An 18,268-nucleotide genomic window follows, 5' to 3' on the forward strand; every position below is an offset into this window, starting at 1 on the left:
TTGGCAAGATGCTGAACCCTGAATGGCCCCCCATAGAATAACAAAGTGCTGCGATTAGATTTACTGTATGAATGTATGGGTGAATGTAAAACTGTACTGTTAGGCGCTTTGAGTGGTCATCAAGACTAGAAAGAGCGCTATATAAATACAAAAAAAAAACTGATTAAAGATTTGAAATCAGACGAATTGATTTGATGTTGTCAGTTGCCATATTTTCCCCTCCCACTTAATATAGAAAATACTTCTTGAACTTAACCCTAAGTTGTTCGTACGTGACATGTGAGGATCTGTATTTAGCCTCCGTGTGGTCAAAAGACTGCTCTCTTTGACTGAGCGCTTTCAAACAGGAAGTCGCTGCAGTGTCCTCTCTACACCCCAGCAGACTACTTCAAGTGAACAGCAATGGAATAAACAGAAGTTAACAGAAAACTAAATCACCAATGCTCTCATCAAGCAGTGTTGCTGTTACTTTTATGTTAGAATTGTTACCTTCACGAAGGAGGTTATGTTTTCACCCCTGTCTTGGCTGGTTGGCTGCTTGGGAGAAGGACAGGACATGGGCCAAGAAACAACTCATTCAATTGAGGTGCAGATCTGGACAAAAGGGGCTGATCCAGGATGTTTTCATCACTTCTCTTCATTGCCTAAATTGCAGAGTAGTAGTACATTTTAGAAATTATTTTGTGATTTTATAGATGACTTCAGACTTTTTGATACCATGTGGTCCCTGTTGTAACGTGAGGTCCACGGCACTAATAATCATTCCACATTGGGTCTGAATTCACCTCTAACTTTCATTAATAATATTTTAATCTCTGTCCGATCTTACCTGCTGTTTGTTATTTATTCATGGTAAACTATATATTTTTTTCACAATTCTTTCTAATCTGTAACATTTGTATCCTTATATTTGTGCTCTTATGCTTTCTTTTAAATATTTTCTATTGTTTTCCCTCAATACTTCACTTTTAACTGGTAAATCACCTTGTAACTGTGCTTCGAAAGGTACTGTATGAAAAATTGAATACAATTGTAGTAGTAGTGGTATTATGTAATCTAACTGCTCAAAGAAAAAAGATTCATATCAGAGGTGGCAGTGATCATGTGATCAGTGTTGCCCTGCTGGCCAATCAACACAAGTCTTTTCTCTGAAGAGAGGAGAAAGTGTCGGGCTGTTTGTCATTCAACACGACGATTTCAACATGAAGACATCTCCGAAGTTCATTCTCTACCTGACATGTTTCTTCTTGGGGAAAATGGGTGAGTTGTGTGTTTTTTAAATATTCAGTCAGTCCTGAGGCTGATTACGATTTCATTTCTGTCACATAACATTAACTGTTACTTTGCTTTTCTCCTTTTTCTCTTCAGTTCAGATGCATCATTTTATCTTGTCTCCTCAAGTCAGTGGATTCATATCAGCTGATGTTGGAGACAACTTGACTTTGAAGTGTTTCTATGAGGGGGATGACAAAAACATTTATTGGTACAAACAGACACTAGGACAGAAACCTCGAATTATCTCAAAGACGTATAGAATTTTAAAAATTATTTGGTTACCGGATGAATTCATGGACAATCCACGCTTCATTGTGAAATCTATTGGTATAACGAGTCAACTAAATATCTCAGATCTGAATCTGTCAGACTCAGCTACTTACTACTGTTTAAAAGATACAAGATATGTGAATGATTTTACTGAGGGCGTCACTGTCAGTGTGAAAGGTTCAGGGTCTAACATCCAGGCTGTGGTGCATCAGTCTGAGAGCATCCAGACAGGAGGCTCTGTGACTCTCAGCTGTACAGTTCACACTGGGACCTGTGATGGAGAACACAGTGTTTACTGGTTCAAGAACTCTGAAGAACATCAGCCAGGACTCATTTACACCCACGGAGACAGGAACGATCAGTGTGAGAGGAAACCAGACACAAAGACACACACCTGTGTCTACAACTTGTCACTGGAGAGACGGAACCGTTCTCAAGCTGGGACCTACTACTGTGCTGTCGCTGCATGTGGACACATTGTGTTTGGAGACGGGGCCAAACTGGAGTTTGATGGTGAGTCTCACGTGATGAATAGTGATCACTACTCCTTAGGTTAAAAGTGTGTGACGTCTCCTGTCCTCTGGCTCTCTGCAGATGAGGTGGATGGCTGGTGGTTTTCTTGAGTGCGACCTCTGCAATCACCACCCTGCTGAGTGTTCTATTGGCTTTCTCAATATGCATGATGAGGGTTACAGGTAAATGCTACTATCTGTTCCTCATGATCCCAGTGATCATAATACGACATTTAAAAATCATTCTGTCTTTTCAGATCCACGTGCTCCATCCTCCAAAATAAATGCAAAGGTAAAGATGAGCTGTTGTGTTACTGTTCAAACACTTGTGCACATTATCTGTCATGGCCAACAACATGACTGACTGTTTCTCATGCACAGGATGAGCAGAATGCAGACGACCCCTGCTACATTGCTCACAGGGAGACACAGATGAACAGATCCAGAGGACAGAGGGAGGATACCTGGAGTGAATGTGTGTACTTGAGTGTGAGGCAGTAGAGCTGGACACCTTCTGTGTTTGTCTCTGTGTTTAATCACCACATTATGTTTTTACTGACATCAGAACAGTCTTGTAAATTTGATTTATACCTCTTTGTGAAACATGTAAAGCTTCAGTTTGCTATCATCTAAATAAAACAAGTTTGATTGTACTTGGGCATGACTCATTTCTTCTGTGTCTGTGCATTCAAAGTAGTGCAGGTAACAGGGGACGACGTGCATCCTGCTGAAGCGTGAGCTTTCTCATGAAGCAAAGCTTTCATTATTCACAGACCACAGCTATCTGTTGGAAACATGCTGACCACATGTCACATACAAGCAGTTTTTTGTTGTTTACTAGTGTTAACACAACCCAGTGTACCTACCAAACATGTTATCTCCTAAAGGGGGCGCAGTAATTTGATGCTATCTTCACCTTTCTGAAGTGCGGACGTTGGGGGCCGCAGGGATCTCAGAGATGCATATCTCAAAACCTCAATATAGGTGTGCAGTGCTAAAGCAAGAACGCAGTGCTAAAGCAAGAACGGAAAAAAAAAACAGATCTATAACTTCCTCAAATCAAATAAACGGAGGGTGAAGCCTTTAAACTGGCCACTTCTCAGTGTTTGGCTTTTGCTCTGACTCTTTGTGGTGGAAAAGGGGAGAGCACTGTGACTGTGAGCAGGTTTCCGCTGGTGGAAAATGAAGTCCTGTCGCTCAAACACAGGAAGACTGAAGTGCTAAACAAAGAGAGATCATTTTTACAACAAATGCTGTGTGCAACGAAGGGAAAGACAAAGCCCTAACAGAGCAAACTGAAAGAGTTTGCAATGAAATGTAATAATCAGAGATGGGAAGTATGGACAACAACACAGAAAAGATGATTCCTCTGTTGTTTAGCTATCAGTGAATATCGAGCACATCATACGTAACACGGAGTAAAAACATGAAACCAACAAGAGAGGGAGAACAACTAGACTGTATTTGTTCTATAAGTTTGTAAATAACCCAATTTATGTTACTGCTATTATTGTTTTTTATACAACTGATTACTTATATATGGTATTTATTTATTTATTTTTTAAGTACAGCGTTTATTTAGGTTGCCGTCATGTCTTATGCTGAGCTGAATTACTCAGCCTTTATTTTGAAAAGTTGTCTGAAGCTCTTGAAATAGCCGACATGTACAGTCTGAATAAATAACCAGTAAATAATTCAAACTTATAAATCAATCACACAGGTGACAGTAATACAGCAAATTCACACTACAAATCACACTGACTGTAAATTTGGCGCAAAAAATTGAATCTGCTTGATCATGGATGCACAACAGCTTCATTGCATCACAAGCGAACAGCTCACTCTAAACAAGCATGTAAGAGGTGTAAGAGACAGCAAGAGAAAAGTTCTCAGACCCTCTCGTTTGTTTGTTTCTCTGCGGTTTGAAACAGGATGTCCCCAGATCAGTAGCTTGAGGTTGGTTTGTTCACTGCACCGCGAGGGAGGGTTAACAATCTGTAATCCATTTAAAGGCAAATTCCACCAACTTTACAAATCTAATCAAACGTCAATTTTTCTGCGTCATGTGCATGCAGAATGTCTTCTCCACCATGATGATGTCACCTGGGTCTTCTCATGTTTGTTTCTCCAGTGGGGTTTGAAGAAGTGATCAACTCACATTGGTCGCTGTGAAGCAGCGTGGCGTCACGTGGCTGAAACAGAGAACAGGGACGACCACCTGAGGAGCCTCATGCACGATGCTGCTTGAAGCTTCTACTTGTGATGTGACTTCATGTGGGGAAGAAATATGTTTATAAAGTCTGAATTAAACCGTTGGTCTTCTCTTCTCAAGGAGTTGTTGTCACAGATGGAAATAAATAAATGAAAAATGTCAAACTTCTGTGTGGGGTTTTCTTGCTCAACCACTTTGACAGATTGTAATAAATCTGAAAATTTTACCCCTCACCTCACCCTCCCCTTCCGAACATGAAAGAGAACCTGTGGATGCTTCTGTTCTAAAAACTCAAACAGTGTTTAGTTTGTCCAGTCTGGGCTACAGTAAAAACATGGTAGCCTCCGTAGAGAGGACCCAATCCTGATAGTATTCAAAGTATTTGAATATAAAGGACCCATTCTAGGATAAATAAATTAACTATTAGAACAATTTAGATGAAACACACGAGTGGAAACAAAACGTAAAAATTAGGTTTCAGCTGATTGGCTGTTAAGAGGGTCAGTCTACGTGACACTTTAAACATCTGTCAGGACCTTGGCAGGAAGTGAATCATTCCACTCCACCATGTTGTGATTTACTTTAATTTGCTCCAATCTAATAAATGTGAAATATCTCCAGATGATGACTGGACAAAGGCCAAAGGTCATGTATAGAATCGTATGTGTAGTGTTCATATATAAGTAGTTTATGATGTCATATGATGAGTGACATCATCAAGAAGTCTTAGATGGAAAAATCATTTATGATCATATGATAGGTATCTTATCATCATGATGTCAATATGAAGCCAGAAAATGACGTCATATTTTGTGCTGTAATGTTTTAACTTTTGCAACCAGTAACAGTTGAGTCACATGTATATATTCTGAATCTTTTTTTTCATTAAGGACTATTTGACTGATTCTCATAAAAAAAAGACGTTTTTCTCACAATATAACAACTTTATTTTCATAAAGTTAAGACTTTTTTACTGTCGACAATTTAAATGAAAGTTACTCTTAAACTGACATCACCATGAAAACTGTTTGGCAAATGGAAACCTTCTTAAAAAGTGCAGGGATGAGGAAAGCGGATAATAAATAATCAAATCCTGTGTAACATTCATCAAATACATGATGACAGTCCTGTGTATTGTCAGCCTGTTCCCCGCCTCTTTACACTGAGACCACTTGTCTTTGAAACACAGATCAGTGACGAACATTACAGCAGTGCTGTCGCACCATGCGCACGACAATGAACTTCACCCTCCTGTCAGCTATACTCTGTATCCTCAGTAAGTACATCTATTTCTTCTCAATATATCAACTGCCAACCTTAAGGATTTTTAATGGTTTCTATCTATTGTGTTGACTTAGTTTTAATCTCCTTCATCCACTTTGTTATTAGGCCTCTTTTGCAGTATCTGTGGGACCTAGTCTTTAGACAAAACAGCGGTTAGCCTAAGACTGATAGAGAGACACTCCACAAATTGACTCATGCTATGTAGCCATCTTGACATTGAAGGCTTATAATACTCCTTTCTCCCCCGATGCATCAGGTAAAATGATAATTAATATTTCTGATATCATCCGTCTCCAAAAAAAACTTCACCCTGCAAGATTTCCATTGAAACAACATCTCTACCCAAACGGGAAAATGTCAGAATCTTGTTTGTTTCAGGTTGGATCTCTGTCTCACGTTGTGAATTTCACATTATGGAGGTCCAGACCGGTGAAGAGGTCACGCTGCTGTGTACCAACTACGCCAGTTCCCCCTCTCACATATCATGGTTCAGACTGGATAACGGATCCAACACCAGCCTCATCTCCTCCATGCTCTCCCATGACAAAGTTGCATCGTACTTCGATGGGTTTCAAGAATAAAAGTTCATCATGACGTCCAACATCAGTAACGTCTTTCTCCAAATCAAACAAGTGGATTTATCTGGCTCTGGACTCTATATATGTGGCTATAACTCGGGAACCGACTCCAGAAAATCCCCAGCAGTTTACAGTGCAACGTATTTAAAGGTTAAAGGTAAGATCGCTGCAGAGTTTTGTCTTTGTTTTGTTATAGGGGAAATGGATTTTATGCTTTAAATAGACTTTAAAGAGCTGGTCTGAACTAAACTACTACTTAGTTCCTGCAAAAAGAAGCCAAAGCGTCTTGATCGCCACCTAGTGGCTGGCTGCCATATAGGTCGTAATCTTTGATTCCTCCGTGTTAGTGGATGGAACTGGGAGCAAACTGAAAAGTTAAAATACACATCAAATTATATTTTCCTGTTTGTTTTATACAACGTTAGTAGTTGATAAGACAATTATTACATATTTAGATCTTAAGAAATGTAATCTCTGCTGAAGACTTTGTGATGGTGATAGCATTTGTCTGCACCATAGTTTTTGGAGACAGGACCAAGCTGGAGTTTGATGGTGAGTCTCACGTGATGAATAGTGATCACTACTCCTTAGGTTAAAAGTGTGTGACGTCTCCTGTCCTCTGGCTCTCTGCAGATGAGGTGGACTGGCTGGTGGTTTGCTTGAGTGCGACCTCAGCAATCACCACCCTGCTGAGTGTGTTACTGGCTTTCTCAATATGCATGATGAGGGTTACAGGTAAATGCTACTATCTGTTCCTCATGATCCCAGTGATCATTATATGACATTAAAAAGTCTGTCTGTCTTTTCAGATCCCCATGCTCCATCCTCCAGAATGAATGCAAAGGTAAGGATGAGCTGTTGTGTTACTGTTCAAACACGTGTGCACATTGTCTGTCATGGCCAACAACATGACTGACTGTTTCTCATGCACAGGATGAGCAGAATGAAGACGACCCCTGCTACATTGCTCACAGGGAGATACAGATGAACAGATCCAGAGGACAGAGGGATGATACCTGGACTGAATGTGTGTACTTGAGTGTGAGGCAGTAGAGCTGGACACCTTCTGTATTTGTCTCTGTGTTTAATCAACACATTATGTCTTTACTGACATCAGAACAGTCCTGCAAAGTAGATTTTTACCTCTGTGTGAAACATGTAAATCTTCAGCTTGTTAATATCTAAATAAAACAAGTTCAATTTTATTTGTGTGTGCATGAATCATTTCTACTGTGTATGTGCATTCAAAGTAGTGCAGGTAACAGTGGACGACGTGCATCCTGCTGAAGCGTGAGCTTTCTCATGAAGCCGAGCTTTCATTATTCACTGACCACAGTTATCTGTTGGAAACATGGTGAACACAAGTCACATACAAGCAGTTTTTTGTAATTTACTTGTGGCCAGAAGTGTTAACACAACCTTGTGCACCAACCAAAAATGTTATCTGTAATGAGGCGGGGTCATTTGATACTAACTCCACCTTTCTGAAGTGAGGAAGTTTGGGGCCTCAGGGAACTCAGAGATGCATATCTCAAAACATCAATATAGGTGTTCAGTGCTAAAGCAACCACGAAAAACAAAAAAACAGATCTTGCTCAAAAGGCTCCTCTGATCTATAACTTCCTCGAACCGAAAATACAAGCGGACGGTGCAGACTTTAAACTAGCCACTTCTCAGTGTCTGGCTTTTGCTCTGACTCTCTGTGGTGGATAAGGTGAGAGAACTGTGACTGTGAGCAGGTTTCCGCTGGTGGAAAATGAAGTCCTGTCGCTTGAACACAGGAAGACTGAAGTGTGAAACAAAGAGAGATCATCTTTACAACAAATGCTGTGTGCAACGAAGGGAAAGACAAAGCCTTGTAAATGTAATAATCAGAGGTGGGAAGTATGGACAACAGCACAAAAAAGATGATTCCTTTGTTGTGTAGCTATCAGTGAATATCGAGCACATCATATGTAACACGACGTAAAAAGATGAAACCAACAAGAGAGGGAGAAAAACCGGAATGTATTTGTTCTATAAGATTGTAAATAACCCAATTTACGTTCCTGCTAATACTGTTTTTTATACAACTGATTACTTAAATATGGTATTTATTTATTTTTTAAGTACAGCGTTTATTTAGGTTGCCGTCATGTCTTATGCTGAGCTGAATTACTCAGCCTTTATTTTGAAAAGTTGTCTGAAGCTCTTGAACTTGAACTCTTGAAGCCGACATGTGGAGTCTGAATAAATAACCAGTAAATAATTCTAAGTAATGAATCAATCACACAGGTGACAGTAATACAGCAAATTCACACTACAAATCACACTGACTGTAAATTTGGCGAAAAAAACTGATTCTGCTTGATCATGGATGTACAACAGCCTCATTGCATCACAAACGAACAGCTCACTCCAAACACGCATGTAAAAGGTGTAAGAGGCAACAAGAGAAACGTTCTCAGACCCTCTTGTTTGTTTGTGTCTCTGCGGTTTGAAACAGGATGTCCCCAGATCAGTAGCTTGAGGTTGGTTTGTTCACTGCACCGCGAGGGAGGGTTAACAATCTGTAATCCATTTAAAGGCAAATTCCACCACAATTAACCTTTACAAATCTAATCAAACGTCAGTTTTTCTGCGTCGTGTGCATGCAGAATGTCTTCTCCATCCTGATGATGTCACCTGGGTCTTCTCATGTTTGGTTTCTCCAGTGGGGTTTGAAGAAGTGATCAGCTCACATTGGTCGCTGTGAAGCAGCGTGGCGTCACGTGGCTGAAACAGAGAACAGGGACGACCACCTGAGGAGCCTCATGCACGATGCTGCCTGAAGCTTCTACTTGTGATGTGACTTCATGTGGGGAAGAAATATGTTTAAAAAGTCTGAATTAAACCGTTTGTTTTCTCTTCTCAAGGAGATGTTGCCTTCACCAATCAGTTGTTGTCAGAGATGGAAATAAATAATTGAAAAATGTCAAACTTCTGTGGGGGGTTTTCTTGCTCAACCACTTTGACAGATTGTAATAAATCTGAAAATGTTACCCCTCACCTCACCCTCCCCTTCCAAAGATGAATGAGAACCTGTGGATGCTTCTGTTCTAAAAACTCAAACAGTGTTTAGTTTGTCCAGTCTGGGCTACAGTAAAAACATGGTAGCCTCCGTAGAGAGGACCCAATCGTAATAGTATTCAAAGTATTTGAATATAAAGGACCCATTCTAGGATAAATAAATTAAGTATTAGAACAATTTAGATGAAACACGCGAGTGAAAACAAAACGTAAAAATTACGTAATTAAGTAAAACTGATTGGCTGTTAAGAGGGTCAGTCTACGTGACACTTTAAATATCCATCAGGAGCTCGGCAGTAAGTGAATCATTCCACTCCACCAAGTTGTGATTTACTTTAATTTGCTCCAATCTAATAAATGTGTAATATCTCCAGATGATGACTGGACAAAGGCCAAAGGTCATGTATAGAATCATATGTGTAGTGTTCATATATAAATAGTTTATGATGTCATATGATGAGTGACATCATAAAGAAGTCTTAGATGGATGATTATTTTGTAGGAATGTTGTCATCATGATGTCACTATGAAGCCAGAAAATGACGTCATATTTTGTGCTGTAATGTTTTAACTTTTGCAACCAGTAACAGTTGAGTAACATGTATATATATATTCTGATTCTTTTTTTCAGTACGGACTATTTGACTGATTCTCGTAAAATGAGGACGTTTTTCTCACAATATAACAACTTTATTTTCATAAGGTTAAGACTTTTTTACTGTCGACCATTTAAATGAAAGTTACTCTTAAACTGACATCACCATGAAAACTGTTTGGCATAATATAAAATCCTGTGTAACATGCATCAAATACATGATGACAGGCCTGTGTATTGTCAGCCTGTTCCCCGCCTCTTTACACTGAGACCACTTGTCTTTGAAACACAGATCAGTGACGAACATTACAGCAGTGCTGTCGCACCATGCGCACGACAATGAACTTCACCCTCCTGTCAGCTATACTCTGGATCCTCAGTAAGTACATCTATTTGTTCTCAATATATCAACTGCCAACCTTAATGATTCTTAATGGTTTCGATCTATTGTGTTGACTTAGTTTTAATCTCCTTCATCCACTTTGTTATTAGGCCTCTTTTGCAGTATCTGTCGGACCTAGTGTTTAGACAAAACAGCAGTTAGTCTAAGACTGATAGAGAGAGACTCCACAAATTGACTCATGCTATGTAGCCATCTTGACTTTGAAAGCTTATAATACTCCTTTCTCCCCCGATGCATCAGGTAAAATGATAATTAATATTTCTGACATCATCCGTCTCCAGAAAAAACTTCACCCTGCAAGATTTCCCTTAAAACAGCCTCTCTACCCAAACGGGAAAATGTCAGAATCTTGTTTGTTTCAGGTTGGATCTCTGTCTCACGTTGTGAATTTCACGTTGTGGAGGTCCAGACCGGTGAAGAGGTCACGCTGCTGTGTACCAACTACACCAGTTCCCCCTCTCACATATCATGGTTCAGACTGGAGAACGGATCCAACACCAGCCTCATCTCCTCCATGCTCTCCCATGACACAGTTGCATTGTACTTCGATGGTTTTGAAAGAGAAAAGTTCAACATGACGTCCAACGTCAGTAACGTCTTTCTCCAAATCAAACAAGTGTATTTATCTGACTTTGGACTCTATATATGTGGCTATAAGGTGGGCACCAACAGAAAATTCCCAGCAGTTTACAGTGCAACGTATTTAAAGGTTTAAGGTAAGATCGCTGCAGAGTTTGGTCTGTGTTTTGTTATAGGGGAAATGGATTTTATGCCGTCTTGAAATAAGAGCTGGTCTGAGCTAAACTACTACTAAGTTCTTGCAAAAGAAGCTAAAGCATCTTGATCGCCACCTAGTGGCTGGCTGCCATATAGGTCGTAAACTTTGATTCCTCCGTGTTAGTGGATGGGACATGGAGCAAACTGAAAATACACATGAAATTATATTTTCCTGTTTGTTTTATACAACGTTAGTAGTTGATAAGAAAATTATTACATGTTTAGATCTAAAAAAATGTAATCACTGCTGAAGACTTTGTGATGGTGATAACATTTGTCTGCACAATAGGTTTTGGAGACGGGACCAAGCTGGAGTTTGATGGTGAGTCTCACGTGATGAATAGTGATCATTACTCCTTAGGTTCAAGTGTTTTGTTATTTGTTATCTGATGCTAAAAAAAAACAAAACAAGGTGAAACATAGAAGTGGAGCTGCGTCCATATTTATACAGTATTTGGTTTCAACGCTCAAAAATATATCTTTCTTGTAGAAAAGTCTGATGAACAAGCAAATCTGATCATCGAGATCCTCATGGGCGGTCTGATTATCATCCTCATTATAATCATCATCACTCTGGTTCTTAAAATCTGGAAACTTCATACAGGTATTTATGTGTTTTTATTACAACTTGGTCAATACAAAGCTCCCTGACTCCTGACCAGATGTGTTGTCTCTGTCATTCAGCACATAAAGAGGCACAGGATCCACAAGACAGTAAGGTAATCAAACTTGAACCAAAGATTAACATTGATCCAAGTCTTTCAGTCATCAAGTAGTGGTTTCATGTAATGCCACACAGACAGCTCAGGGTGATATAAGTCATTGAATACTTCCATTTACAGAATGTGGGCTCTGATGACCTGAACTACGCAGGACTGAGTTTCCTTCCAAGGGCAGAGCGGAGCAGAAGGCCCGCTAGAGAGAGAGAGCCGGAGCCTAATGTTGTCTACGCCACCACCAAGCACTCAAGAAACCACCGGAACTGAAGCTCAGAGAGGAACTGAGGCGTTGTCGTCAGTCTGCTTTTGGGCTTTTGTGCTGCTTGTGGATGGGAGCAGTTGCCATCACTGTGACAAGATGTTGTGAAAAATAATTGTGATATCTATGCCACAATTTAAAATCATACTTAAACTCAACTCTTTATCTTCTCATTGTACATGTGTATCTTGATGCAAAAGTAAAACGGCAAAAGGCTGGAAAAGGTGTTGATGACTGTCCAGAGTTTTGTTTTAGTCACGACCTTCAGGGGATGTCCGGAGAATGGGGGCCGGACTTCTTGCAGTGTTTGCCTTTCATACATGAACAAAGCAGGAGATTTTCTGCCCATATTGTTTATCAAGCAGTATTGTTGTAATCATGATCCACCACCACTATCTAATATCAGGGTCCCCCTTTACGATCACTATCCATCACCAAGATCAGATGCCACCATGATACACATCTTCAATTAAATTGAAATCTGTTACCACCATCACCCAGGTGGAAGTCTGCAGTCTGGTGAAACGTCACTTGTTTGACAGGAAGCGACAGGGTGGTCAAGGGTTTGGGCCAAAGGTTGACTGTGACTAATTCACTGCTACAGAGTCGTTTCAGAAATACAACAGCTACTGTGTCACTATTGGTGCCATTTGTTTCAGCCCCTCCGACACCCCAGCACCCACCTGTAGGTTATGATTGTTTGTTCATCACTTCCATCATATCTAGGTAATCATATCTGGGGGAGTGATTAAGTCAGAGCCTTTAGTCCTCAAACAATGCCCTGTTCTACTGCTTCAATAAACATTTGAACGCAAGTTGTCTGACAGAACTTCCTTTAATCCCCTGCGTGTCTACGACATTACACATCTGCCACAACTACAGGAAGACTGGCCTTCGACTCGATGCACCATAACCACAGACAATGCCTTGGTGTTTCCATTCAGTGACATCAATGGCCCCACCACAGCAGCGTTCTAATTCAGTGACCTTTGCTTAACTTATGTTCTTAAATTGGCTTAATTTACCTTCCACATGAGTCTGTAGGTGTATTTCCTGAGCGTAGCTCTGGCGTTCACCACAATCCTGGTTGTTTCTCTGGCTTACACAGCACAAAGAGCGTTCAAGACAAACCGCTGCCAGGCCTCAGGTGGGGTGATCCTCATTATTTATATTTGTTAGTTTGAATTCAGTTACTGAAGAACAATAACTATCTTCATGAGTTAGCGTTCCAAGACATTTCTTGGACATCTAGATTCATTGAAAGACAGTAAGGAAAATCTCTTATGGTGCATTCGCATGTTACAGGATTTGTGCTTATCCACGTTCGCTCTAACAAACACAACCCAGCACTACTTAATCGTACATTGCAGAAAATTACCTTCAGGAAAACATTGTCCATGCCACAGATTGAGAGTGGTGATAAAGTGCTGTGGCGTGTTTACTCATTACAGCACCATGACTCAATCTCAATGAAGTGATGTACAAATTTACTTCATTACCTCTGATCCAACTAAGTAAATAAATCCACACCTTATCCAGTTCACTGCATCTTGAATAAGACTTTTGTTCTTGTCTTTCGTCACAAACTAGAATCTCAAGCAGCTGCAGCAGCTCTGAATATGGAGGTAAGTGTTAGAGTTGCACTACTTAAGAAGCTGGTTTAAATTTCACATGCATTACATTAGTTATTGTGTTTTTGAAATCTACATTAGATGATTGATAATGGCTCATAACATCATCTAACACTGATTCAAACATCTTGGAACCTGTAGAACCATTTCTTATGTACAGTAAACCATTTGGGACGTCCTGACCTTCCATATATATTTGCACCGCAACTTTTCTGTGTCAAAAGTGTGTGTCCTGCTATGGGAGTTGTCAGCAATAGACAATATAGATAACTTTCCTTTGTGTTTAAGTCCTCTCTCCCAGCGGGGACCGGAGTGAATGTGTGTACACCAGTGTAAAGCAGTAGAGCTGAACATCTTACACTTCCATACTGAATGTAAAGCTTCTCTATGCAAAACAAATTAAAAAGTTTGAAAGAGACTAATTGATTTGATGTTGTCATTTGCCATATTTTCCACTCCCTCAAAATATAAAAATTACTTCTTGAACTTAAGCCCAAGTTGTTTAACAATTTCCTACCTGACATGTGAGGATCTGTATTTAGCCTCTGTGTAGTCAAAAGACCGTCTGCTCTCTTTGACTGAGCTCTTTCAAACAGGAAGTCTCTGCAGTGTCCTCACTACACCCCAGCAGACTACTTCACGTGAACAGAAATGAAATGAACTGAAGTTAAAAAACAAAAAACTAAATCACCAATGCTCCCATCAAGCAGTGTTGCTGTTACTCTCATGTTAAATTGTTACCTCCACTAAGGAGGTTATGTTTTCACCCCTGTCTTGGCTGGTTGGCTGCTTGGAAGAAGGACAGGACATTCCGACTTTTTGATACCATGTGGTCCCTGTTGTAATCTCAGGTCCACGGCAAAGGCCCTAATAACCATTCAACATTCCCGGTTGCAGCACCAAAGGGGACCAGGGGCCTCATTTATAACCGTTGCGTACGCACAAAACGGGCCTGAAACGTGCGTACGCCACATCTCACGCCAACGTTGGGATTTATAAAAACAAACTTGACGGGAAAATGTGCGTATTTCTACGCAAACTTAGACCCTCCCGTACGAGCGTTTTGGGGAGACGGGAAAACGGCGACACAGACGTGAGGTGGTGAACTGCAGCAGATTATTGATCCAATTCATCATTTACATTAAAACCAACAGTTTTTATTGCGCGACGTATCTGCTCCACATAAGCCTTTTAATTAAAAACCTTCAGTGTCTAACATCCAGGCTGTGGTGCATCAGTCTGAGAGCATCCAGCCAGGAGGCTCTGTGACTCTCAGCTGTACAGTTCACACTGGGACCTGTGATGGAGAACACAGTGTTTACTGGGTCAAGAACTCTGAAGAACCTCAGCCAGGACTCATTTACACCCACGGAGACAGGAACGATCAGTGTGAGAGGAAACCCGACACACAGACACACACCTGTTTCTACAACTTGTCAATGGAGAGACTGAACCGTTCTCATGCTGGGACCTACTACTGTGCTGTCGCTGCATGTGGACACATTGTGTTTGGAGACGGGACCAAGCTGGAGTTTCATGGTGAGTCTCACGTGATGAGTAGTGATCATTACTCCTTAGGTTAAAAGTGTGTGACGTCTCCTGTCCTCTGGCTCTCTGCAGATGAGGTGGACTGGCTGGTGGTTTTCTTGAGTGTGACTTCAGCAATCACCACCCTGCTGAGCGTTCTACTGGCTTTCTCAATATGCATGATGAGGGTTACAGGTAAGTGCTACTATCTGTTCCTCATGATCCCAGTTATCATTATATGACATTTAAAAGTCCTTCTGTCTTTTCAGATCCCCATGCTCCATCCTCCAAAATAAATGCAAAGGTAAAGATGAGCTGTTGTGTTACTGTTCAAACACTTGTGCACATTGTCTGTCATGGCCAACAACATGAGTGACTGTTTCTCATGCACAGGATGAGCAGAATGAAGACGACTCCTGCTACATTGCTCACAGGGAGATACAGATGAACAGATCCAGAGGACAGAGGGATGATACCTGGAGTGAATGTGTGTACTTGAGTGTGAGGCAGTAGAGCTGGACACCTTCTGTGATGGTCTCTGTGTTTAATCACCACATTATGTCTTTACTGACATCAGAACAGTCCTGCAAAGTAGATGTTTACCTCCGTGTGCAACATGTGAAGCTTCAGCTTGCTATCATCTAAACAAAACAAGTTTAATTTTATTTTGTTTGTGCATGAATCATTTCTACTGTGTATGTGCATTCAAAGTAGTGCAGGTAACAGTGGACGACGTGCATCCTGCTGAAGCGTGAGCTTTCTCATGAAGCCGAGCTTTCATTATTCACAGACCACAGCTAACTGTTGGAAACATGGTGACCACATGTCAGATACAAGCAGTTTTTTGTAATTTACTTGTGGCCAGAAGTGTTCACACAACCTTGTGCACCAACCAAAAATGTTACCTGTAATGAGGCGGGGTCATTTGATACTAACTCCACCTTTCTGAAGTGAGGACGTTGGGGGCCTCAGGGAACTCAGAGATGCATATCTCAAAACATCAATATAGGTGTTCAGTGCTTAAGCAACCACGAAAAAACAAAAAAAACAGATCATGCACAAAAGTCTCCTCTGATCTATAACTTCCTCGTTCATCTATAACATAAACGGACGGTGCAGCCTTCAAACTGGCCACTTTTCAGTGTTTGACTTTTGCTCTGACTCTCTGTGGCGGATAAGGTGAGAGCACTGTGACCGTGAGCAGGTTTCCACTGGTGGAAAATGAAGTCCTGTCGCTCTAACACAGGAAGACTGAAGTGTTAAACAAAGAGAGGTCATCTTTACAACAAATGCTGTGTGGAACGAAGGGAAAGACAAAGCCCTAACAGAGCAAATTGAAAGAGTTTGCAATGAAATGTAATAATCAGAGGTGGGAAGTATGGACAACAGCACAGAAAAGATGATTCCTCTGTTGTGTAGCTATCAGTGCATTTCGAGCACATCATACATATCACGACGTAAAAAGATGAAACCGACAAGAGAGGGAGAACAACCAGACTGTATTTGTTCTAGAAGTTTGCAATTAACCCAATTTATGTTACTGCTAATACTGTTATTTTATCTTTATACGACTGATTTCTATTATATAGTGTGACCCATGACAGGATTTTTTTGTGTCATTGCAACAACATTCATATAATCACTTCCTGTTTGGTTATTTGTCCTTTTTTTTTTTTTTTAAGTACAGCGTTTATTTCGGTTGCTGTAATGCTTTATACTGAGCTGAATAACAAAGCTTTTATTTTGAAAAGTTGACTGAATCTTGTGAAATAGCCCACATGTACAGTGTGACAAAATAACCAGGAAAGTAAATAATTCAAACTTATGACTCAATCACACAGGTGACAGTAATACAGCAAATTCAAACTACTATTCACACTGACTGTAAAATTGGAAACACAATCCGCTTGATCATGGATGCACAACAGCTACATTGCATCACAAGCGAACAGCTCACTCCAAACACGCATGTTTACAACAGGCACTGCACTAGTGTACGATATGTGCACATGAAAGGCTCAAGAGAATTTTACGTAGGTGGATAATTCAACTTTCTGTCACAAGGTGTAAGAGGCAACAAGAGAAAAGTTCTCAGACCCTCTCGTTTGTTTGTGTCTCTGCGGTTTGAAACAGGATGTCCCCAGATCAGTAGCTTGAGGTTGGTTTGTTAACTGCACCGCGAGGGAGGGTTAACAATCTGTAATCCATTTAAAGGGAAATTTCACCAACTTTAGAAATCTTTACAAATCCATTCTGCGTCATGTTCATTGCAGAATGTCTTCTCCACCCTGATGATGTCACCTGGGTTTTCTCATGTTTGGTTTCTCCAGTGGGGTTTGAAGAAGTGATCAGCTCACATTGGTCGCTGTGAAGCAGCGTGGCGTCACGTGGCTGAAACAGAGAACAGGGACGACCACCTGAGGAGCCTCATGCACAATGCTGCTTGAAGCTTCTTCTTTTGATGTGACTTCATGTGAGGAAGAAATATGTTTATAAAGTCTGAATTAAACCGTTTGTTTTCTCTTCTCAAGGAGATGTTGCCTTCACCAATCAGTTGTTGTCACAGATGGAAATAAATAATTGAAAAATGTCAGAAACTTCTATGTTTTTTATTCTTGCTGAACCACTTTGACTTATTGTAATCAATCTGAAATGTTACACTTAAATGTTGTACTTATGAATTGCCACAGCAATTGCACAGACTTATTGAAGGGCCATGAATTATTGGATTTGATAGGTACAGCATCACCCATCTCCCATCCCTGATTTATGTATCAGATGATTTTGTTCGCTCAGTAAATTAACATCAGGTGTCGCAATAAATGATAAACCCTGTTTGTTTGTTTTGTAGCTTTTTCTAATTTATTTATTTTTCGTTGCTATGTACACATGTACATGTCTATATTTTTATATTTGTGTAAAAAGCAATAACAAGCTTAATCAAAAAGCATGTTTAAAACAAGCATGAAAATAACTTCACAGTTTTATTAAGGAGAGTGTCAAATGGCAAAAAAACAAATAATGAATCTAACATTTCAGATTTTGCCTGTGATATTTTTGAACTGTGACGGAAGCATTAAAGGTTCAGTGTGTAGAATTTAGTGACATCTACTGGTGAAGTTGCATATTGCAGATGGATATCCCTCACCTTACCCTCCCCTTCCAAACATGAAAGACA

General features: G+C 40.3%; 1 protein-coding gene across 1 annotated transcript; it reads left to right on the forward strand.

The window, feature by feature from the left end:
* The first annotated feature begins 1,202 nt into the window (after positions 1–1,202).
* Positions 1,203–15,611, forward strand: LOC133028848 (uncharacterized). Its single transcript, XM_061095876.1, has 6 exons — positions 1,203–1,269; positions 1,369–1,784; positions 14,802–15,102; positions 15,184–15,285; positions 15,360–15,394; positions 15,484–15,611. The coding sequence occupies exons 1-6, from the start codon at positions 1,203–1,205 to the stop codon at positions 15,601–15,603; spliced, it is 1,041 nt and encodes a 346-aa protein (XP_060951859.1). The 3' UTR covers positions 15,604–15,611.
* Positions 15,612–18,268: the final 2,657 nt, after the last annotated feature.

This window comes from Limanda limanda, chromosome 22, assembly GCF_963576545.1.
Source record: "Limanda limanda chromosome 22, fLimLim1.1, whole genome shotgun sequence".
NCBI classification, from domain to species: Eukaryota; Metazoa; Chordata; class Actinopteri; order Pleuronectiformes; family Pleuronectidae; genus Limanda; species Limanda limanda.

What these genes read in the sequence shown, in the direction of transcription:
- LOC133028848 (XM_061095876.1), top strand. Translation starts at nt 1,203, where the DNA reads ATGAAGACATCTCCGAAGTTCATTCTCTACCTGACATGTTTCTTCTTG. An exon ending in GGGGAAAATGGGTGAGTTGT is followed by an intron (nt 1,270 to 1,368) that starts GTGTTTTTTAAA and finishes TTTTCTCTTCAG; the next exon opens with TTCAGATGCATCATTTTATC. An exon ending in CCTCCAAAATAAATGCAAAG is followed by an intron (nt 15,395 to 15,483) that starts GTAAAGATGAGC and finishes TCTCATGCACAG; the next exon opens with GATGAGCAGAATGAAGACGA.